This window comes from Andrographis paniculata, unplaced genomic scaffold (assembly GCF_009805555.1).
Source record: "Andrographis paniculata isolate CXL003 unplaced genomic scaffold, ASM980555v1 Contig54END, whole genome shotgun sequence".
Lineage (NCBI taxonomy): Eukaryota > Viridiplantae > Streptophyta > Magnoliopsida > Lamiales > Acanthaceae > Andrographis > Andrographis paniculata.
Genome location: NW_026137589.1, coordinates 4,322,245 through 4,345,104, shown reverse-complemented (window position 1 = coordinate 4,345,104; position 22,860 = coordinate 4,322,245). Strand labels below are relative to the sequence as shown.

The following is a 22,860-nucleotide window of genomic DNA, read 5'->3' as shown; positions in this document are numbered from 1 at the left end:
TATTCAAAATTCAAACTTCAACTAAACATACTTAAATTTCAATTTTTACACTAACTTTTCTCTAAACTAAAATTCAAAAATAAATAAATAATAATAATAATAAAAACGTACCCTACCAATAAAATGTTAGAAAATAAAAAAATAAAAACAATAATAATAATAGTAATAATAATAATAATAATTGGATAGTACTCAATTCCAGCTATTTTGTGGAAGATATGTATATAATACTTAACATTAAAAATATCAATACAGTAAAAATAAATATTTTTTATCTTTTATATTATATTTTTATATAATAATTAATATTCAAATATGAACACGACAAAAAAATTAAATGGATCTTACTCTTAAGTTTATTATCTATTATTATAATTTGTAATTAAGTAAAACTTAGCAGAACTACAGTTATAAATGATTAATTTTCTCTTATTCTAGATAGGATATTAAAAGAATTATTTTGCTTTTTTTTTATCAATAATTAATTTAATATTAATATTATTAATAACTAAATATATTCTTAAAAAATTAAAATTTTATATAATAATCTATTAAAATAAAGAATACTATTATTTTTAAAAATAATTATATAATTCATTAAAATAATTTTTCAGTTATAATCTATCTCCCAAAATAAATACACCATATGCTATTATATAAACAGCGGTTTAAATAAAAGGCGACGCCTTGCACGTCTGACGGCATTCGACAACTCAAAAGGGGAATTAGGGCTTGCTTGCTTCATTCCCGTTTTCGTGAGGGTAGTAGCTTTCCACAACACAGCCTCTTTCCGGCGACGCTACCATGGCGGCAGGGATTCAGAGAGGAGGTGGCGCACGGCGAGCCATGGAGGGGGACGAGAAGCTTGTTTTCGAGACTTCAAAAGGCGTCCAGCCAATCATGAGTTTCGACGAGATGGGAATAAAGGACGATCTCCTCAGAGGAATCTATAACTATGGCTTCGAGAAGCCTTCCGCCATCCAGCAGCGTGCCGTGCTTCCGATTATCTCCGGACGTGACGTCATCGCTCAGGCCCAGTCTGGTACGGGCAAGACTTCCATGATTGCCCTAACTGTTTGCCAGATTGTGGATACCAAGTCTTCAGAGTATGGGTTTTCGTCTCTCTTCTCTGTAATTTGTGTTTTACGTTCGATCTTTGTTTCTTCTGTTTGCATATATGCTCGATTTTGTTTTCTTGCTCAATGGTAATTACCTTAGGTTAGACTGTGGGTAATTTGTGTTCTTTAGGGTTTTGAACTAGTGAGCTTTCTGATTTTCTAGTAATTAGCATCGTTTTCGGTTCACAGCTTAGACCTAGAAGCTTGGGAAGCTTTAACAAAATTAGGGTTTAGGAATTATTCAATTTTTTTGTTTTCCCTTTTCAATTATGTAACCTCTGATCTTTATAAGAAGTGAAAATAGGTTCCGTTGTGGCTCTGATGGAACTTTTCATGCTCAAGGCAGCTTGTGTCTATGCTGATATACAGCTTATCCATTTACTTGTGTTTGAGGTTCTTGAAAAGGTTCTTTCTCAGAAGGCATGATGTCTTTTAGTGTTCTTATCTTATTTGTGGGGATGCTGTATCTGAATAACAGTGTAGGGATGTTGCTTTCTCGAGAGACCCTATCATGGAAGCTTTGTAATCAAACAAATTCGCTGAATATGTTATTTGCTCCCATGCCTAATTGTTCTCAAATTTATTCATCACTTGTATGTTTTCATGGAAATAATAGTCTTTTGCCCGTTAACTACGGAACTCAACAGTGATTCAGAGATTTGACAGCCTCAACTATTTTGAACTTCATTTTCGAAAGGAAACATCTTGGATCTTTTTAGCCCTACATTCATCCTTCCTATTTAGATTATCTTTTTAATTATTTGCGGAGAAACTTGAACTCTTGTGTTTTTGTTCTGCCTATATCTTACTGAATGTTCTTTTGAGACATATAGTTCCATTATTTATTTAACTCCTTGATTGGAAAATATCCATTCTGAGAAATCTTTTGTTCATATTTATTCCTTAAAGAGTCCAAGCCTTGATATTGTCACCAACAAGGGAGTTGGCTTCCCAGACAGAGAAAGTAATACTGGCAATCGGTGACTACATAAATGTACACGCGCATGCTTGCGTTGGAGGCAAAAGCGTCGGTGAGGACATAAGAAAACTGGAGCATGGAGTTCATGTGGTTTCTGGTACTCCTGGACGAGTTTGTGACATGATTAAGAGGAAGACATTACGAACTAGGGCAATCAAAATATTAATCTTGGTGAGTTTTATTTTCTCGATATAGCTATTTATGACTTTCTGATTTTGCTAAGAAATATATATATTTAAGTGTGCTATACCCTTGCTAGGATGAATCTGATGAAATGTTGAGCAGAGGATTCAAGGACCAGATTTATGATGTTTACAGATATCTACCTCCAGAACTGCAGGTAATCTCTCTTGCTCTCGGCGGGTGTGTGTCCACATGTGCAGCATGAATAAAATTGTTATTTTTGGTGTATCTAGTTATCTTCTCCTATTTTTGGTGAATAAATTTGAGATTTGTTGAAATATATACACTAGAGAACTGGTTAGAAATTCAATCCCACTGTACAATTCTAATTAAGAAATATAATTGCTGTGTTGCTTCAGATGTTGCCATTTTAATTTAAGAATTAGAAGATAGTGCTAAGTGATGTAGAAAACATATTTGGTGGCCTTTTGGGAATCACGACTCCTCGTGTAAATGTGAATAGTGAAACTCCTGCCCTGGCCTTTATTTTCTTAAAGAATTTTAGAGCAATGCTCATAGTAAAATCATTAAAAAGGGCACTTATAAGTGTTAACTTCAATAACAATGTATTTAGTTTAAACGTCTCTGACAGTCATCTTTGAAGTGATCTGTGCAATTTTCCTGATAATATGCCAATTTGACAAATTTACTTTTGTTTTGTGTTTTTAACTTTTTCAGTGTTTCATACTTTCATATACGTTTACATAATTTATGCTCTGCACATTCCCTGAATAATGCTTATTAGGTGTAATTATTCTCGTAGGTTGTCTTGATATCTGCCACTCTTCCAAATGAAATATTGGAGATGACAAGCAAGTTTATGACTGATCCTGTTCGGATCCTTGTGAAGCGTGATGAGTTGACTCTTGAGGTATAGTTTTGCACATTTACTTTCAATTCTAAGTATTTAATATTTCTGTACGCCTTTTCTTTGTGTACAATTACCTTTTCTTTGTGCGCAAGTTTCGAACACCTTCATTCATGTGGAACACTGTTGGGCTGTTCTGATGTGTAAACGATGTAGTTTTTGCATTTTCTGATTTCTGTAGTATTTTTCTGTGACAGGGCATTAAGCAGTTCTTTGTTGCAGTAGAAAGAGAAGAATGGAAGTTCGACACTCTTTGTGATTTATATGATACCCTTACAATTACCCAGGCTGTGATCTTCTGCAATACGAAACGAAAGGTAATTTCTTTTGCTAAGTCTGCATTCTCATGTTGGAACTGTCAACTAAAGGGTAGTCATATGAAGTGATGTTCTTAATGGTACACAATAATTATGAGTCGAGAGAATATGTTAGGCCAGTATATTTATGCTCTTCTTGTGTTCGTTTCAGGTTGATTGGCTTACTGCAAAAATGCGGGAGAATAACTTCACCGTCTCATCCATGCATGGAGATATGCCTCAAAAGGAGCGAGATGCAATTATGAATGAATTTCGATCTGGCCAGACCCGAGTTCTTATCACCACAGATGTTTGGGCCAGAGGATTGGATGTTCAGCAGGTACTCTTACTCTACTTTTCATGAATGTCTACCCTTAACGCTACACAAAATTTGTCCTAGATATCATCGTAATTTCCCATCTACTTTCTTGTCCAATGATTGGCAAAATTTGACCAGCTGAGATGAGGTGCAAAGTATGAAGCACTTGGAATAAACAAACTTTTAAAATTTTTAATCTTATCAGTCAGTCTTGCCTGTACATTCGGTGAATGGATATTATATTAAGGAGTAATGCTGGTTTATAACTGATTTTTTTGTAGGTTTCTCTAGTGATCAATTATGATCTGCCCAACAATCGAGAGCTTTACATTCATCGCATAGGGCGATCTGGTCGGTTTGGTAGAAAGGTAAGTTCTCTATGTTTCTTCCATGATGTTAAAATTTTGTTATAAATTCAGGGTGGGATTTTGAGATATAAGATTTGAAATGCTCTGTTTGCATTCGTTGCAGGGTGTTGCTATCAATTTCGTGAAGAGCGATGACATCAAAATTCTAAGAGACATCGAGCAGTACTACAGTACACAGATTGACGAAATGCCAATGAACGTCGCTGATTTGATTTAAAGATCCGTTCGATTATTGCATACACCAGAAGTTCAGTACAAAGCTGCAGATTCGTAATGGGGGATGGATTGCTATGGACTTATTTGGGATCGACTACTTTATTCCATTCGACCGGTTGTGTGGTTTCTCTGGCGTGCTTTTGAGTTGATTGTCAGCTAGCTATACGATACTTCAATGATAACTTACTGTTGGCCTTCTTTAATTTCTTGTGGTGATTGAGCTTGCTAAACCTAAATCTAATGTTTATTTTTCATGTGTAACTTTTTGTATGTCTATGGCTTTTTCTGGTTTGTGATTCACCCTGAAATTCTGTCTAAAGCTATTCCTAAATCAATGTTTTATGGTTTGTTTACTTGTTATCTATTACCATTTTCGACATCTATAGTTGGGTATAAACTACAGCTAAGGCACAAATTTCTTGCAAAAACATCAACTACAATATAAACTCCATCAATGCATTCAATATCACATATAATTTTCATATAGATACCGTAAAATGTTTAAAGCTCAAACCATAACGTTGTTACCTAGTAGCCAATATCACTCGGATCGCCTGTGTACTCCGCAATCTGCTCGAGCCTCACTGTGTGTATCTCCCGAGTATCGGCATCCTGAACTACCCCCGTCTCCTTATCCGAGTCCCGTTCGAGCAAACTCCCATACACGCCTTTGTGTCTACCATACAACACGATCACAGGCCCCCCGCGCTTTGGCAGTGCAGTCTCCAATAAATCTTGATCGACCCCTTGTACCAATTCCCGACTCCCATCCATCGAAATATCACATACTCCCGGCCCGACTACGTCCACGACCATTCCCTTGCTCAAAAACAATCTCCCATTTTTCAATTCTTCACTCACTACCCTCACCCTAATATTGTTCCTCAACCAATTCACCCTATCCGTCGTCGACTTCTCGTCATGCCCTCTCTTCCTCGACTGCTTTTTACCCTTTTCGCCGTTTATATCATCTTTCTCCTTGGTTTTCAGCTCCTTCATCATCCTCACACACTTCTCCTCCTCGGCCGAGCCCACCATTGCTACAGCCCGGGATTGCACTTTCACCTTCTCATTGCTTCTTGATATCCTCAACACCAATGTGTCTCCCCCATGCCTCACTTCGACGATCTTCCCAACTGTTCCGAACTCCTTTCCGTGCACAACTCTCACCTCTTTGCCCACATCAAACCCTTTCTTCTCCTTCTGATCTTCACTTCTCTTCCTCTCAACTTCCCCATTCTCGACTTTCTTCCCATTGTTATCCAGTCGATTTTCCGGTAATTCTCCGGTGAACCCTAACCCTCCTTTGCCTGCCTTCCTTTTGATCTCATAGACTTTCACATCCTCTTTGGCATTTCGCCCTATTCCTCTTCCCTCCTTCCATCCCTGCCTGGAAAGCACTGCTAAGGCAAACGATTCGACAGGGACATCATCGTAGTCATCCATTCCAGGCTCCTCCGAAAGCTTCTCCAAATCTTCCCTCAATCTCCGCAACTCCATTTCCGCAATTGTTTCGTGACCTCGAGTTGGATCCTCGGCCGACCGTTGGCGGATATTGAGCCCGTAACCCATGGAAGTGTCGGAGCCGGCCTCAGGCTTGCCGCCGGTATCCACCTCGAATTGCAGGACCGAATCGTTTGGTTGGGAAAGGTCCGGGAGGTTTTTGAGTTTCTTATTTGGCGGCCAAGTGTTCGGCTCAATTGGCTTGATCTTGGACTCCGGCGGCGGCGGAGCTTTTGCGGAAAACTCTGTCACGTAGTTCCGGGCAGATGAATCGGACGGCGCCGCCGCGGCGTCGGCGAAGGATGCCGTCGGCTTTTTGAGGCGATTCGATTGCGATTTCGCGTTAATTGAAAACGATAAACTCATCCTGCCCCTTGAAACCGACGATTGTGGAGAAGTAAGACACGCGACAATCTTCCAGATACGATGTTCCGTCGAATCACCGGAAATGAGAAAACCTAATTAGGGTTTCGGGAATTCGACAGACCGAGAGATGCGCGTTTGTGCAGAGGTCTATGTAAAGAAAATCTATTTTAAAAGAAGACTATAATACGGTAAAGAATAATAAAGATAGTATTTTTATTTTATTTTAATTTATTCCAATTATTTTAAAATACCCAATTTGTCCTTGCAAACCCAAAACCCTAATTTCCTCCATTCTCAATCAATCTATCTCTGTAGACTGCAGACAGCAATGGACAAGAACAACCAGGAGGAAGAAGATCAAATCGTGACTCCATGGGAAGTGGCTGCTGATAAGGGCGGCAAAATCGACTATGATAAGCTAATCGACAAATTTGGCTGCCAGCGCCTCGATCAGTCCCTCATCGACCGTGTGGCTCGTCTCACGGGTCGCCCGCCGCATGTCTTCCTCCGTCGCGGCGTGTTCTTCGCCCACCGAGACTTCAGTGATATTCTCGACGCTTATGAGAAAGGGGAGAAGTTTTATCTGTACACTGGTCGTGGTCCGTCGTCCGAAGCATTGCATTTGGGGCATCTCGTGCCTTTCATGTTCACCAAGTAATTAAAATTCCGAGTTTCTGCTATTTTGTATATTTCTTGTCTAATTTGCCTCAAGATTGAACGTTTTGGGGTTTGATTTTGTAAATTACTGTCGGGCTCGTTTTTTTATTTCCATGAAAAGATTTATCTTGAAAGGTTTTTGAAATTCTGTTGTGGTGATAGATATCTGCAAGATGCATTCAAGGTGCCTCTAGTGATTCAGTTGACAGATGATGAGAAATGCATGTGGAAGAATTTGACAGTGGAAGAAAGCCAGAGACTTGCAAGAGAAAATGCTAAAGATATTATTGCTTGTGGATTCGACGTTTCGAGGACATTTATTTTCTCCGATTTTGATTATATTGGAGGGTGGGTGATATTCATTGAATTTCCATGTTTTATCCCTGCCACATTTTTGATTAATCATTAAAAAAGAATATTGTTCTTGGTAGTATGATCTGTTTCTACTTGATGCCGCCGGATTAGTAGTGCTGCTAATTTATGTTGTTCTGATTGCTGTCCGGAGGCCATATTATGAAATAGTAAATTGATTAAGGAGCGAAGGTTGGTTGAATTCTTACTTTCTATGTCATGTTAAGGAATAAAGAGAATCCAAGAGATTGGTACTTTTTGAAATTGTAATTTAGATTTAGCTACTAATTTATAGATTCACGGGGATTATGCCAGAATGGAAAACCCATGCTTATTCTACAAGATTTTCTATGCATTCTAGTCGGCACTGCCATAAGAACTCATTGGTTCATTGATGCTTCTGTTACATTCAATTATGTGAAGAGAGCTTCCAGAATTGTGTTGAATTATTTCTTGATTCGATATTATCTTGCATATCTGTACAAGCATAAGAATACCCTTCACCTCATAAAGGATGTGTCGAATCTTTTTGGTGCAGTATAATTAGTTTAAGTCAACAATCTTCTTGTTTTTCCTCATAAGTATTTTCTCGGATCTTGTGCAGTTCCTTCTACAAGAATATGGTCAAGATTGCTAAGTGTGTCACATACAATAAGGTGCGTAGTAATTTAAGAAACAACTTGTTTAGAATTATTGCGGATCATCTTTCTACACGTTACTAAATCAAACCGAAATATGATGCCTAATTGAGGTTGTAGGTGGTTGGTATTTTTGGTTTTACTGGCGAAGATCACATTGGTAAAGTGAGCTTTCCGCCTGTTCAGGTATGAGACTTTTTAACCCTTACATTAAGAGCTACAGAATTCAGAATAAATTCCTTCATACCGTCATTAAATTTGTGATATATATATATATTTTTACCATTATGAAATTATATGCAGTATTTAGTAGATAACATGAGTTATACCAACGCAAATGGAAGCTTTATCATTGCTGAAATTAATAGTTCATTTAACATGCATACTGTCAGGCGGCTCCTTCCTTCCCCAGTTCATTTCCACACCTGTTCTCCGGTAAAGATAATCTTCGGTGTTTGATTCCTTGTGCGATTGACCAGGTCCTCTTTCATTTCTCTTACTGCACCTTATTTGTTCTTTCCATATTTTCTTAATTATATATTTGCTTTTAGAATTTTGGTTGTAAATAGAACAACACAAAATGAGATGGCTCGACTTCAATGGAAAATATTTTCACGGTATACTTTGTTTAATATATGTGACCGGTAGGATAAGGTTGTCATTGGTGAATGTAAACTTGCAGATTGAATGTGGCGATGAATTGGCTTATAGAGTGTCGGTTTTCTAATGCATCTGAAAATTGAAATGATGACTTAATCTAGTGTACTTTATATCGTATGCTTTTGTTCTTTTTAACTTCTGTGTGTTTGAGCGACTGAGTGAACTTTAATTTTGATGGCTTTTTGCAGGATCCTTACTTTCGAATGACACGGGATGTTGCACCTCGGATTGGTTATCACAAGCCTGCCTTGATTGAATCATCATTTTTTCCTGCACTTCAGGTTTCAATCTTTCGATTTTCTTGACAATCACTTTTTAATTTGATGTCTTCCTATGCTTACAAATCTTTCGTCTGTACCTTTATGCAATTTATATCTGCAGGGAGAGACAGGGAAAATGTCCGCGAGTGATCCGAATTCTGCTATATATGTGACTGACACTGCCAAGGACATTAAGAACAAGGTTGTCTAAAGATTTTATTTTTTTATTTTTCTAAATCTTCTGTAAATGTTCCAAATTAAATGGTCGGGAAATCCGGTTCCATATTTTATTCAAACTACGGTGCAGGTAAATCGGTATGCATTCTCTGGTGGGCAAGATTCAATAGAAAATCACAGGAAGTTTGGAGCAAACCTCGAGGTATAAGACTTTCATCTGTGCTGATTTTATTTGCATATCGGACTTAATCTGAGTGCGCCGGCGATAGAATTTTTCGTTATTACAAAATCTGAGAACTGTTCTTCTGCTTCGACATTGTAATCTAACTGTGAAAAAGAGCACGCCCTATATATCCAAATAACCCGTTTCGCGCATGCTCCATTCTTATTTTTATTTGTAGGTTTAATTGCATAATCTTCGTTTTTTCAAGAGCTCTAACTGTTTATCAGGTCGACATCCCGGTTAAATATCTTGGTTTCTTCTTGGAGGATGATGCGGAACTCGAACACATCAGAACGGTTAGTGCTGTTTATATTCTGTTTTGAGCTGTAATGGCGAATACATAATTTAAATATTCAACCCGACAATCCACAACCCTTATCTCTCTACTGTCTCCACACAGGAATACGGCACAGGCCGTATGCTAACTGGTGAAGTAAAGAAACGGCTTATCGAAGTTTTAACCGAATTGGTTGAAAGACATCGCAGAGCTCGAGCTGCTGTAACCGACGAGGTAACATTTATATATCCTGTCTGATTTTCTTCGATCTTTGTTTAATAAAGAATGTGTGTCGTGCCGATGCAGATGGTCGATGCGTTCATGGCTGTAAGGCCTCTTCCCAATATGTTCAGTTGATCCTATGAACCATAAATTTCAATTATCTATTATTTTGGGAGGATGTCCGAAGAGGCATTTCCTACGACGAATCGAACACGGAAAGGATTGTAAGCTTATTCGCCCAAAGAAATTGTTGTCTTTTTTTCTTGGATGTGCTTTCGTAACTATAAAGTTTTTGGCTTTGATTTAAATTTTAATATTATTTCGATGTTTTTTTTTTTAAAAAAATAATTTATTTTTATAGAAAATTATTTGAATTTGAAATTCAAGCTGGACGCATCTTTTATTTTTCGTTTGAATTAATGCACAGGGAATATTTATTTTTGTCAATATAATTTTTAAAAATATATGTTTCTATTAGATAGAAATCTAGAAAAATATTAAAATATTAATAATATAATATACTCTCTCCGATATCCCTATGTTTCGATTAGATAGAAATTTAGAAAAATACTAAAATATTAATAATGTAATATATTCTTTTTTTGGTCGTTCAATTGTGTGTTTATTTGATCGAGTACAAATTTTAAAAAAAATAAACAAAAAATAGAAATTTTTATTGTTTTGGATAAAAAAAAAAGTAGAATAAGTGGTATTATTTTATTAAAAAAATAAAAATAAATTTGGATGACAGTAATATTTTTGTGAGAAATAAAAGAAAAAGAAAGAATATTTTATATAATAATTTTGCTGTCGAAAAATATGAGATCAAAAAAGCAAAAATAAGGAGATAAATAAGTATCATCCCATTTTATGCCACATAATCCAATTAATTGGAACATATAATATATACTCCCACTCCAAAGGGATTGTTTTGGAGTTTTATATTTATATGGATAAATAATAATATTTTATTGAATAATAAAAATGAGTAAGATAATTTTAATATTTTTATTTATTTATATTATATATAAAAATTAATGTACAAATAATAATATATTTATAATTTATTTTAAAAATATTTTGGTATTAATATAATTACTTTGGTATTTTAAGTTTGACATACAAAAATTATAAAATTATAATGTATTTGTTTTTAAATTTTTATTTTCCTAAGAGAGAGATATATATATATATATATATAAGAGAGTATATTTATTCTTCTAAGAGAGATATAAATAAAAAGTGTTTTGAATGAATTTTACATGATGTATGATGGTATATGTTATGAAATTAATTAAATTAGTTTATATTTGTTAAGTATGTTTTTATTTAATAAATTTTACCCAAAAAATAAGAAAGATATCAATTGTTATAAAATAAATAAAAATAAAAAATATGTCAATTAAGATATAGCGAAAATTACTAATCTATTTACTATTAATTACTCTCGTCATCCTAATTCAAATTACCATTTTTACTATTATCGTATGTTGTATTTCAAAGTATCAATTTTCTATTTTAGAAAAAGTAACCATACATTAATACAAAAATACTACTATCAATTTTTACTTAGACATACAATTACTTTATATAAAAATGTCAAAATCTCTTATACAATTTCATTAATAAATTAAATATTACTATTTTTTAATTTACTACAAAATCTCATATCACTTTTTAAAAGGAGGAAGGGAGTATAAAATTAATGTACGGGAGTTTTGAGTTTTGATAAATGAAAATTTTGATTTTATTACTCCCTCCGTCCTATAACAAACTATCCATTTTTCCATTTTAGTTCGTCCCATAACAAAGTATCTATTTCCTTTTTAGCAACTGTACTATCTACCTAACATTACAAATACCCTTACAACTTATAATATATTACATAAATATCATTACATTTATATTACACGTACTAATAAATTTATTTTAGTCATTTCTATTATATTTTAATATAATACTAATATTTTTAAAAATACGTGCAAAAAGCGAGGGTCTAACGTAATCTTATTAGCCCTAGAAAATGACAGAATCTGAATTCGAGTTAGGTCAGGAAATAAAGGTGGTGTAATTACTTTTTAGTCCACGCACACTAAAATCAAACAGCCATTAAATAAATTTTCTTAGGAGTTTCTTCGCAACTCTACGATATTGTCTTTCAATAAAATAATGCAAAAAGAAACAATTACCACTAAAATAAATAGAGGCCTGCATGTGTGTATTTTTAAATATGTATTGATCACGTAATCGAATGAAAGATATGATTATATTTAAGTAGTCGGCCATACTTTTTAACTTTTTCTACCTCATCTAAAAAGAAATAAAAAAATAAAAAATAAAAAATAAAATGAAAAAGAGAGAAGAAGCCGCTTGTAATAGTTTTTTGGGGGTGAGGTTATAAATAGAATGACCATTTTCAGAAAAAAGACAGAAAGAAAGAATATTTAGAAAAAAAAAAAAAAAAAATGTTGGATTTGGATTTGAGATACATTTCAGTTGTTATAATCAACATAATGAAATCACATGAAGCAATGGCATGGGAGTGGGATGCATTTGGTGTGGCAAGTGATCTCACTTGGGTCAAGTTTTGGTTTCTTGTTTTGGCCTTATCCATATTCTCCTTTGTCTCGATTAAGGTTCCCTTATTTTCCTTAGTATCTTCGAACCCCACAAGATTCTTGCATCTCCAAGTTAAAAGATTCTCTATCCCCCACATGGTTTTTTTCTTGGCTTCGATCTTTGTCCCACAAATTCTATTTTGGTATCTCTACCCTACCCTTTTGTTACTTGTTCTATTCTACAAATCTTTGTCTAAGAAATTGTGGGATTTTGTTCATTGGGTTCAAAATACTATCCCGGAAATTAACTTATTCGTCACCGCCCAAAATAGCTTCCTTGAAGAAGAAGAAGAAGAAGAAGATGATGATGGTGATGATGATCAAGAAGGAAGAGGGAATGCTTAGGTGAAGAACAAGTTTGGATCGATTGCTGTAATAATAGTTTATATTGTACACTTGTTTTTGGTTATATACATCTTGTGTTGGTATAGAATAGTTGAATCCTACATGTTTTTCAATATATGTACTTGGTTTTAAGTGTAACAATGTTTATATGTTGTGGCTATAATAGATTAAACAATTTAAAATTTAATTATAGCAGTAAAGGCTATTAGATCATCTTCAATCATATTCAATTTAAAAATATATTTTTATTATTATTATTATTATTATTATTATTATTATTTTCATTAGTCACACACAAAAATATTTATTTTTTATTTTATTAAAAATATTCATACATTAATACTCTAAGTATTTTAAAATTTTAATTCGTTGCAATTCAAATTATTACTTTTATAATTTTTATCCGTTCAAAGTATTTATTTTATATTTTAATAAAAAAATAATAGTATATTAACATCAAAATATTCTTGATTTTTATTTAAATTATAAATATACAATTATACGTAATATTATTTTTTAATTTACTATAAAATTCTATGGAAAGAAAATGGAATATTATTTTTGAACTTCTTCTTTTAGTGGAGAACACCTACACTCAAATCACATATATTCAGAAAACATCAAATGATTAATTTTTACTTCGATTCGATTAGATATAAATTCAGAATGGCTTCGAGGGAGAAGAAGATCAACGAGAATTGTGAAACAACAAATCTTGAAGTCAGTGAAGAAGAAGAAGAACAACTTTTGAATCACAATCAGCACCACCGTGTTTGAAGCCCTGTTCAAAAACACCGACCTAAGATTCAGTCGCCGGAGAAAATCAATCTTCGCCAACTATTTGCAGGCTCAATCTATAAAATTCTCCCACTTAATCTACAAAAAATCAACGGAGGGCCAGAGATACGACCCGATTCCTCAATCCAAATCCCAAATCTAACGAATCAAGCAGTAGCAATTCGGATTTTATGTGCACACGGAAGGTGTTCGACGAAATGCTTGAAAGAAAATGATCTCCCTACAGCGGCGCCGGAGTTTCGCCGGCGTTATTCCTCCGGCGAAATTATTGCTTCCAATCAATCGAAACCAGAGTCGCAATCTCGTCAATGTGAGGCTCAAGTGGATAAAGAATTCTGTTCTTGATTCCGCCGTGTCCGCCGATATAGGCCTCAAAGCTACTTGCACTCTGGTTTCACTAATCGGTTCCCGCCATGATCGTGCTCTTCCGATTCATAGTATTTCGAAATATCGCCGGCAGCTCGGCCTCCCCGGCGACCTCAAACTCACGACATTCATTCGCCGGCACCCGAATATCTTTCACGAGTTTTACAGCCCAGATTCCGGCGGCACTCCTGTTCCATGGTATAAATTGACGCCGGAAGCATCGGATTTGTATCGCCAAGAAACGATCGCCGTTTACGAGATTGTATCGGTGACATTTTGTGCCGGCTGCAAAAGTTGCTCATGCTAGCGAAAGATCGATTACTTCCCCTGCAAACTATTGATCAGCTGAGGTGGGATTTGGGGCTACCGTACGACTACGAAAGAACGATCGTCCGAACCATTCGGATCTCTTCGATTTTTTCGACCTCCCAGAAGGGCGTCGAGGCGTCAAACTATTACCTTGGGATGATTCTTTGGCAGTATCGTGTTTAGCGTCGAGAAATTCGAATCTTGCACGAAAAGACGACGCATTGGAGTTTCTGGTCAGGTTTCCGAGGGCATTCGGTCTGAAAAGGAAGTGCGTCGAATGGTTAAACGAATGGCAAAAGTTACCGTACACTAGTCCTTACGTTGACGCGTCTCATTTGGATCGAAGAACGGATGTCTCGGAGAAGAGAATCGTCGGGGTGTTTCGCGAGCTTCTTCACCTTACGATCCTCCGGAAAACGGAGCGGAAAAATGTGAGTAACAGGTGCACGTACGCCGTTTTCGATGCCTCAGAAGTTCATTAAATTATTCGAAAGGCATCCCGGGATTTTTTACGTATTGAAGAAGGGGGGCGTGCAGACGGTTGTTCTTAGGGAGGCGTACGATCACGGGAAGCTCGTTGAGAAGCATCCGTTGGTCGACGTGAGGGCGAAGTATGCGATTGCGATGAAGGAGGGGTATTTGGATCGAAGTGGAGGATTGTATAAGAAATCGAGGATAGCGCGCCGAATGTCGGCGGCGGCGAGTGTGTGAATCGGAAACGGAGAGTGATTGTGATTTGCTTGAGGAGTATGAATCGGATGAAGAGTGTTAAGAGTGAGTCTTTGGCTGGATTGGTAGTTTTGCTTTTGGTTGAGATCAAATGGCGTTAGCTCATTTTTGGATGAATTGATTTTTAATTGCTGAATCTGTTTTCTTCAAGTGTTCTAACTGTTCATTCGATTTTTTACATGAAGTTAGAATCTGCAGATGGTGATAATATTGTCTTGTTTCTTTCTCATCCTCTCGGATTTTTTTCAGGTCGACTTGGAGGATGAGGCCGAACTCGAACACATTAGAACGGTTAGTGCCTGTTTATATTCTGTTTTGAGCTTTAACGCCGAATACTAATTTAACTTCAACCCGACAATCTACACAGGAATATGGCGCAGGCCGGATGCTCACTGGCGACGTAAAGAAACGGCTCATCGAAGTTTTAACCGAATTGGTCGAAAGACATCGAGCTGCTGTAACCGACGAGGTAACAGAAAAAAAAAAACACTACATCTTGATCTTCCTGATCAAACCATCTTCTCTTAGTTTCTTATATTTCGGACATTTATATATCCTCTCATGTTCATGTTCTTGGATCCTCTGAAAATGAAAATGGTTGTGTGGATGCATTCATGGCTCTGTAAGACCTCTTCCGAATATGTTCCGTTCAACCATCAATAATTTCCTTGTATATTATTTATTAGTTGTTCCTTCAGATCACCACCTTAGCTTGGTTGAATTGCATTAGAATTTCGGTGATGATGATGATCGAACATTGGGCGGATATGAACTTATTTGCCCAAAGAAATTGTTGTGTGTTGTTTTGGATCTGCTTTTTCTAACTACTTTTGGGATTATTATATAAAGCTTTTGAACTTTTGAGTTTGTTGTTTTAATTAAAATTTTTGTTATAAAAAATAATCTATTTTTATTATTAAAAAAGAAATTGGATTTGAAATCCATACCAAAAATATTTTTTAGTTTGTTTGAATTAATACAAGGTTTATATATATTAGATAGGATGAATTACGTTATAATATAAAAAATAATATTTTGTATTTATTTATTTATCGTTGAGTGAATAAAATATACTGTATATTATATGTATATATATTATGTTATCATGTATATATTATATTTTTTTAATAATATTAGTGAAAATTGTTCTATCTAAAATTATTAAATTTAAACAATTTTTTAAAATATATATTTTATTTCAATAAAAATTTTGAAAATAATAAAATATTATTTCCTCGTTCTATTTAACAATATGTTCCACATCTTCTTTTTTTTAAATATTAGTATATATTTTAATCATATTTTAAAATTATAATTTATAAATTTTTATTTTAATTAAATTATTTAGTTATCTTACTAAAATTTCGTGTTTAAATTAAAATGGACAAATTAAATGAGACTGATGAAACTGTATATTTTATATATTGTGTTAATATGTAATATTTTACTTTTGTAATAAATATTTTTTATAGTATATATATAAAAAGTGTTAAAAAAAAAAGTAATATATATAAGAAAAAAATTAATTTTGGTTCCAATATAACAAAAGTTTATTAATTTTGGTCTCAATATAAAAAAACTCATCAATTTTGGTCCCAATATAACCAAAATTTATCAATTTTGGTCCAAATATAAAAAAACTCATCAATTTTAGTCTCAATATAAACAATTTCAATCAATTTTAGTCACATTATAAACAATTTTAATCAATTTTGGTCCCACCGTTAAAAAACTAACGGAAATTGCTGACGTGGACATTACGGAGGTGACGTGGTAGTTGACCTGGAAAGTACACGGCTATGTACAATTATATACGGCCATGTTGTTACATGGCTATGTATATTTCAGTGTATAATTATAATGACCATGTTGTTACACGGCCATGTTGTTACAGGGTCATGTATATTTCATTGTATAATTATATATGGTCGTGTTGTTACACGGTCATGTACAATTATACACAGTCATATTGGGATCAAAATTGATAAATTTTGATTATATTTGAACTAAAATTGATGAGTTTTTTATATTGGAACCAAAATCGATTTTTTCTCATATATATATATATATAATATATATGTAAATAATGATGTAGAAATGAAAAAATATATATATACACGTATATTTTATGAGTATAAAATGGAATGAATTAAACCCCTGCTGCTGAATCACTCGCGTACTTTTTAGTCCACGCGGATGAAATTATCTGAGGCTTTCTTGGCAACTCTGTCTACCATGTACTTTATCTTTTTCTCCCACGGTCCCACATGTCCATGCATTAAGGAGGGTTGGGGAAACATTAAAAATATATATATATATATATATATTAAATTTTACTTTTGAGTGTAAATACAAACATATTAATTAATATTTATGTTAATAAAATTTTATATAATACAAAATATGAAAATCAAATATGATTGTTATAAAAATATACAAATAGAGAAATTTGTGTTGTTTTGGAAAATTTTTAAATAATTATTTTATGACTTAAAACCATCATTTTCATAGAATCCATGATTAGCTTTATAATTAAATTAAATTATCTCCTCTCTCTATAAATATATATATATATATATATTCATCAATCACTACCACAAAAAGAGTGAATCGAAGGTGGTACTTTTTTGACCTTCTCAAATAAATATGTGTATGGACAGTATGGTCTTAGGAACAACTGCATGTGTTTAATAGTAAGATTTTACATTTAATTTTATTATTTTAATTTTTTTCTTTAAAAATATCAATTCAAAAATTTATTTTTATTTATTATATTATATTAAAATTTAATTTTATATTTAAAATATCATATCAAATACATATTTACATTATATTAAATAGTTATTTCACTTCGTAATTTTATTATTCAAAATCAAAATAAGTTCTTTCACCCAAGGAATATTTGTGGGTTTAAGTTTTTTTTATTAAGATTCTTTTTCTTAAAAAATATTAATTCAAATAATTAATTTTTTTATTTATATTATATTATAAATTTATTTTATATTCAAAATATTATATCAAATATCTATTTATATCACATGAAATAACTATTCAAATTCAATTTTTTACTATTTATAAATCCAAACCCAAAAAGCCACCCGACATACAAACACACCCTTACAATTTTTAATTTTAAGGCTGATGCACGTAGGATTTTTTTAATAATAATTTAAATGTAATGTTATGTTACGAGAATAAATATATTGTATTTTGTTAGGAAATTATAGTGGTTACATAGTTTTTTTAAAAAAAAAAAATTTAAAACCAAACTCTCAAAAAAATACTTCATCCGTCCCACTATAAGATTTTATTTTCGTTTTGCGTTATTATATTTAATATTAAAGATATTTTTATATTTATATAATTTTTTTTTGCACAAATGTCATTATAATAGTATTACAAGATATTTCTGTCATTTTTTTTTTAATTTGTATTACGTTTTTGTATAATAATTAATATTCAAATATCAACACATGACCCTTAGAGCCGGACGGAAGTAGTACATCCTAAAATATTTAATGTTTTGAAAATATTTAGTCTACCAACATATGATGAATATCAGTTTTGTTTACCCAACACGCTTTCATTCATTTGATACTATTTATTTTTAAAAAAACATCACGTCAAATACATTTTTTTTTCTCACAAAACATCAAATCAAATACGACATTTAACATTTAATATATATATATACCTCATTTAATATTCAATGTCGTCTTCGAAATCTCTCTCTCTCTCTCTCTATATATATATATATATATACACACACACGTAGATTCATCGTAATGTACGTAATGAGATATATATATTGTTATCTTGTATGACGTGATGGAACTAAGTTTCGATCTTTTGAGGGAAGAACGCCGATTTATTTATACCGATCAAACGTCATTTTTTTGTTAATTCTTCTTGAAAAAGCAACATGAGGAGCAGCACAAAGCGATCAACTTAAGATTGGAGGATGATATAAAAAGAAACTAAACTTTACATGCAACATTTTCTTCATCTATCATTTTATTCATCAATGGTGGTACCTTTTACTTTTCCCATTATTTCCACCCCAACCTTAGTGGAGATCTACTAAGCTTTTTTCGGCCTTTTTCTTTTTGTTATTATTGTGACGGGGTTGGGCTATATATATAGACCATTTTGGGAAACTAGAAAGACAGAAAATTTCTCCCAAAAATGTTGGATTTGGATTTGAGATACATTTCAGTTGTGATAATCAACATAATGAAATCACATAGAGCAATGGCATGGGAGTGGGATGCATTTGGTGTGGCAAGTGATCTCACTTGGGTCAAGTTTTGGTTTCTTGTTTTGGCCTTATCCATATTCTCCTTTGTCTCGATTAAGGTTCCCTTATTTTCCTTGGTATCTTCGAACCCTACAAGATTCTTGCATCTCCAAGTTAAAAGATTCTCTATCCCCCACATGGTTTTTTTCTTGGCTTCGATCTTTGTCCCACAAATTCTATTTTGGTATCTCTACCCTACCCTTTTGTTACTTGTTCTATTCTACAAATCTTTATCTAAGAAGCTGTGGGATTTTGTTCATTGGGTTCAAAATACTATCCCGGAAATTAACTTATTCGTCACCGCCCAAAATGACTTCCTCGAAGAAGAAGAAGAAGAAGATGATGATGACGATGATGATGAAGAAGGAAGAGGGAATGCTGGACTAGGTGAAGAACAAGTTTGAATCGATTATTATAATAATAATTTATAGTATACACTTGTTTTTCTATATATATTGCTTGTATTCTTATAGAATAAAGTAGTTGAATCTACATGTTTTCCAATATATGTACTTGGTTTTAAGTGTAAATAATGTTTATACTTTGTGGTTATGATAGATTAATCGATTTAAAATTTAATTATTGCAGTCAAGTCTATTAGATCATCTTCAATCATAAAAGTACACCGTTGGTCTCAATTAAAAAAATATATATACTTTTTTTATTTTTGTTCGTGACACGCAAAAGTATCTATTTTTTTTATTTTATTAAAATTTTTAGTATATTAATACTAAAGTATTTTTAATTTTTACCTAAATTACAAACATAAGCAAAAATATCAAACTTTTTGCACACTTTCACTAATTAATAAAATATTACTTCATTCGTGTCAACTCATAGTATTATTTTTACCATTTCCGTCCGTCTCATTCCAAAGTATTAATTTTATATTTTAGTAAAAATAATTATACACAAATACCAAAATACTATTAACTTTTAACTAAATTACAAATATAAAATTAATTGTACTATTATTTTTTAATTTACTGTAAAAGACACATTTGGATCGAATGAAATGAAGAAGAAGAAGAGAAACAAACAAACAAATAACAAAAAACAAAAAAAAAAAAAAATGTTTATCTCATATATTCAGAAAACATCAAATGATTAATCTTTATCTCGATTCGATTAGACATAAATTCACAATGGCTTCGACGGAGAAGAAGATCAACGAGAATTGAGAAAAAACAAATCTTGAAGTCAGTGAAGAAGAAGAAGAAGAACAACAACAACTTTTGAATCACAATCAGCACCACCGTGTTTGAAGCCCTGTTCAAAGACACCGAGCGAAGATTCAATCGCCGGAGAAAATCAATCTTCATCAACTATTTGCAGGCTCAATCTATAAAATTCTCCCACTTAATCTCCAGAAAATCAACGGAGGACCAGAGATACGACCCGATTCCTCAATCCAAATCCCAAATCTAAAGAATCAAGCAGTAGCAATTCGGATTTTATGTGCACACGGAAGGTGTTCGACGAAATGCCTGAAAGAAAATGATCTCCCTACAGCGGCGCCGGAGTTTCGCCGGCGTTATTCCGCCGTCGAAATTATTGCATCCAATCATTCAAATCCAGAATCGCAATCTCGTCAATGTGAAGCTCAAGTGGGTAAAGGATTCTGTTCTTGATTCCGCCGTGTCCGCCGATATAGGCCTCAAAGCTACTTGCACTCTGGTTTCACTCATTGGTTCCCGCCATGATCGTGCTCTTCCCATTCATCGTCTTTCGAAATATCGCCGGCAGCTCGGCCTCCCCGGCGACCTCAAACTCACGACATTCATTCGCCAGTACCCGAGTATCTTTCATGAGTTTTACAGCCCAGATTCCGGCGGCACTCCTCTTCCGTGGTATAAATTGACGCTGGAAGCATCGGATTTGTATCGCCAAGAAACGATCGCCGTTTACGACGATTGTTACGGCGACATTTTGCGCCGGCTGCAAAAGTTGCTCATGCTAACGAAAGATCGATTACTTCCCCTGCAAACGATTGATCAGCTGAGGTGGGATTTGGGGCTACCGTACGACTACGAAAGAAAGATCGTCGCAAACCATTCGGATCTCTTCGATTTTGTCGACCTCCCGGACGGACGTCGAGGTGTCAAGCTATTAGCTTGGGATGATTCGTTGGCGGTATCGTGTTTAGCGTCGAGAAATTCGAATCTCGCACAAAAAGACGGCGCATTGGAGTTTCCGGTTGGGTTTCCGCGGGGATTCGGTTTGAAAAGGAAGTGCGTCGAATGGTTAAACGAGTGGCAAAAGTTACCGTACACTAGTCCTTACGTCGACGCATCTCATTTGGATCGAAGAACGGACGTCTCAGAGAAGAGGATCGTCGGGGTGTTTCACGAGCTTCTTCACCTAACGATCCTCCGGAAAATGGAACGAAAAAATGTGAGCAACATGCGCACGCCGTTGTCGATGCCTCAGAAGTTCACTAAATTGTTCGAAAGGCATCCCGGGATTTTTTACATATCGAAGAAGGGGGGCGTGCAGACGGTCGTTCTTAGGGAGGCGTACGATCACGGGAAGCTCGTCGAGAAGCATCCGTTGATCGATGTGAGGGCGAAGTATGCAATTGCGATGAAGGAGGGGTATTTGGATCGAAGTAGAGGATTGTATAAGAAATCGAGGGTTGCGGGCGAGGATAGCGCGACGAATGTCGCCGTCGCCACCGCAGCTTTCGACCGAGGTCGCCGGCGGCGAGTGTGTGAATCGGAAACGGAGAGTGATTGTGATTTGCTTGAGGAGTATGAATCGGATGAAGAGTGTTAAGAGTGAGTCTTTGGCTGGATTGGTAGTTTTGCTTTTGGTTGAGATCAAATATCCTTTGCTCAGTTTTGGATAAATTGATTTTTAATATGTGATTTATATAATTATTTAAAAATATAAAATATATTATTTTAAATTGAATATTTAATTTTTTAATTAATAAATATTTGATTTTTTTTTAAAAAAAATATAAATTATTTTTTACTAAAATTGAAGGGATATTTTTTAATAGTGGGAGTAATATATAGACTTTGTTTTGATAGAAGTTTTGGAAATTTTGATTTAATGTTTTTGTAAAAAATAAAATGTATTTAAGGAGATTTTTTTAAAAGTAAATAATACCAAATCAATAAAAATGTGTTGCTTAAATTTGTTAGGTTTTAGTTTTGAATTTTGATTTTAAATAATAAAATTTTGAATTAAAATAATTATTTAATGTAATATAAATATTTGTTGATATAATATTTTAAATATAAAATTAAATTTTAATGTAATAAAATAAATAAAAATTAATTATTTAATTTAATTTTTTTTAAAAAAAATTAAAATAATAAAATAATATAAATCCTCACAAGTAAACACTGCGATCTATATTTTCTCGTATGGAGGCATTATATATTTCAATTCATTATTAAAAAATAATAAAAAATGATAATGGTGCTGAAGGGATCCTGAAACGGGTGATGTCCGAAACGCCAAATGGAGTTCACCATTGTCGACACCTGTCTCCATTTTCTCCAGTTCTGTCTCTTCTCTGCTCCTTAACTGTTCACTTTCTTCACAAAAAGTTTAGTTTAGTAGAGCATGTGGAGCCGATGGCCGTAGCTAAGCCTAACTATATATTTTCAGGGTCCACATTTCACGGACACATCGATCAAATCTTGAGCTCCAGACTCGGGTACTTTGCTTCTTTTTTTTTCCTCTTTCCGCGAGTAGGTAAAAATG

The 22,860-nt window shown here is 33.9% G+C and overlaps 4 protein-coding genes and 1 pseudogene across 4 annotated transcripts; 4 read left to right on the top strand and 1 right to left on the bottom strand.

The window, feature by feature from the left end:
* The first annotated feature begins 682 nt into the window (after positions 1–682).
* LOC127255682 (eukaryotic initiation factor 4A-3) lies at positions 683–4,700 on the top strand. Its single transcript, XM_051281350.1, has 8 exons — positions 683–1,106; positions 2,028–2,268; positions 2,357–2,437; positions 3,044–3,151; positions 3,346–3,465; positions 3,617–3,784; positions 4,045–4,131; positions 4,235–4,700. The coding sequence occupies exons 1-8, from the start codon at positions 805–807 to the stop codon at positions 4,346–4,348; spliced, it is 1,221 nt and encodes a 406-aa protein (XP_051137307.1). The 5' UTR covers positions 683–804; the 3' UTR covers positions 4,349–4,700.
* Positions 4,701–4,782: 82 nt separating this feature from the next.
* On the bottom strand, positions 4,783–6,381 carry LOC127255681 (protein MOS2-like). Its single transcript, XM_051281349.1, has one exon. The coding sequence runs from the start codon at positions 6,214–6,216 to the stop codon at positions 4,876–4,878; it is 1,341 nt and encodes a 446-aa protein (XP_051137306.1). The 5' UTR covers positions 6,217–6,381; the 3' UTR covers positions 4,783–4,875.
* A 115-nt stretch (positions 6,382–6,496) lies between these two features.
* LOC127256021 (tryptophan--tRNA ligase, cytoplasmic) lies at positions 6,497–10,000 on the top strand. The gene is made up of 11 exons (XM_051281855.1): positions 6,497–6,870; positions 7,036–7,221; positions 7,829–7,880; positions 7,983–8,048; positions 8,255–8,341; positions 8,711–8,803; positions 8,904–8,984; positions 9,090–9,161; positions 9,410–9,478; positions 9,583–9,693; positions 9,766–10,000. The coding sequence occupies exons 1-11, from the start codon at positions 6,545–6,547 to the stop codon at positions 9,814–9,816; spliced, it is 1,194 nt and encodes a 397-aa protein (XP_051137812.1). The 5' UTR covers positions 6,497–6,544; the 3' UTR covers positions 9,817–10,000.
* Positions 10,001–13,272: 3,272 nt separating this feature from the next.
* On the top strand, positions 13,273–15,785 carry LOC127255419 (protein WHAT'S THIS FACTOR 9, mitochondrial-like; annotated as a pseudogene).
* A 4,492-nt stretch (positions 15,786–20,277) lies between these two features.
* On the top strand, positions 20,278–22,600 carry LOC127255707 (protein WHAT'S THIS FACTOR 9, mitochondrial-like). Its single transcript, XM_051281393.1, has 2 exons — positions 20,278–21,920; positions 22,582–22,600. The coding sequence occupies exon 1, from the start codon at positions 20,641–20,643 to the stop codon at positions 21,916–21,918; it is 1,278 nt and encodes a 425-aa protein (XP_051137350.1). The 5' UTR covers positions 20,278–20,640; the 3' UTR covers positions 21,919–21,920; positions 22,582–22,600.
* The last annotated feature ends 260 nt before the right edge of the window (positions 22,601–22,860 follow it).

Coding starts and splice junctions, on each gene's coding strand:
- LOC127255682 (XM_051281350.1), top strand. CDS start 805: ATGGCGGCAGGGATTCAGAGAGGAGGTGGCGCACGGCGAGCCATGGAG. Junction 2,438..3,043: donor ATCTACCTCCAGAACTGCAG/GTAATCTCTCTT, acceptor TTATTCTCGTAG/GTTGTCTTGATATCTGCCAC. Junction 3,785..4,044: donor GAGGATTGGATGTTCAGCAG/GTACTCTTACTC, acceptor ATTTTTTTGTAG/GTTTCTCTAGTGATCAATTA.
- LOC127255707 (XM_051281393.1), top strand. CDS start 20,641: ATGATCTCCCTACAGCGGCGCCGGAGTTTCGCCGGCGTTATTCCGCCG.
- LOC127256021 (XM_051281855.1), top strand. CDS start 6,545: ATGGACAAGAACAACCAGGAGGAAGAAGATCAAATCGTGACTCCATGG. Junction 8,804..8,903: donor CATTTTTTCCTGCACTTCAG/GTTTCAATCTTT, acceptor TTATATCTGCAG/GGAGAGACAGGGAAAATGTC. Junction 9,479..9,582: donor AACTCGAACACATCAGAACG/GTTAGTGCTGTT, acceptor GTCTCCACACAG/GAATACGGCACAGGCCGTAT.
- LOC127255681 (XM_051281349.1), bottom strand. CDS start 6,216: ATGAGTTTATCGTTTTCAATTAACGCGAAATCGCAATCGAATCGCCTC.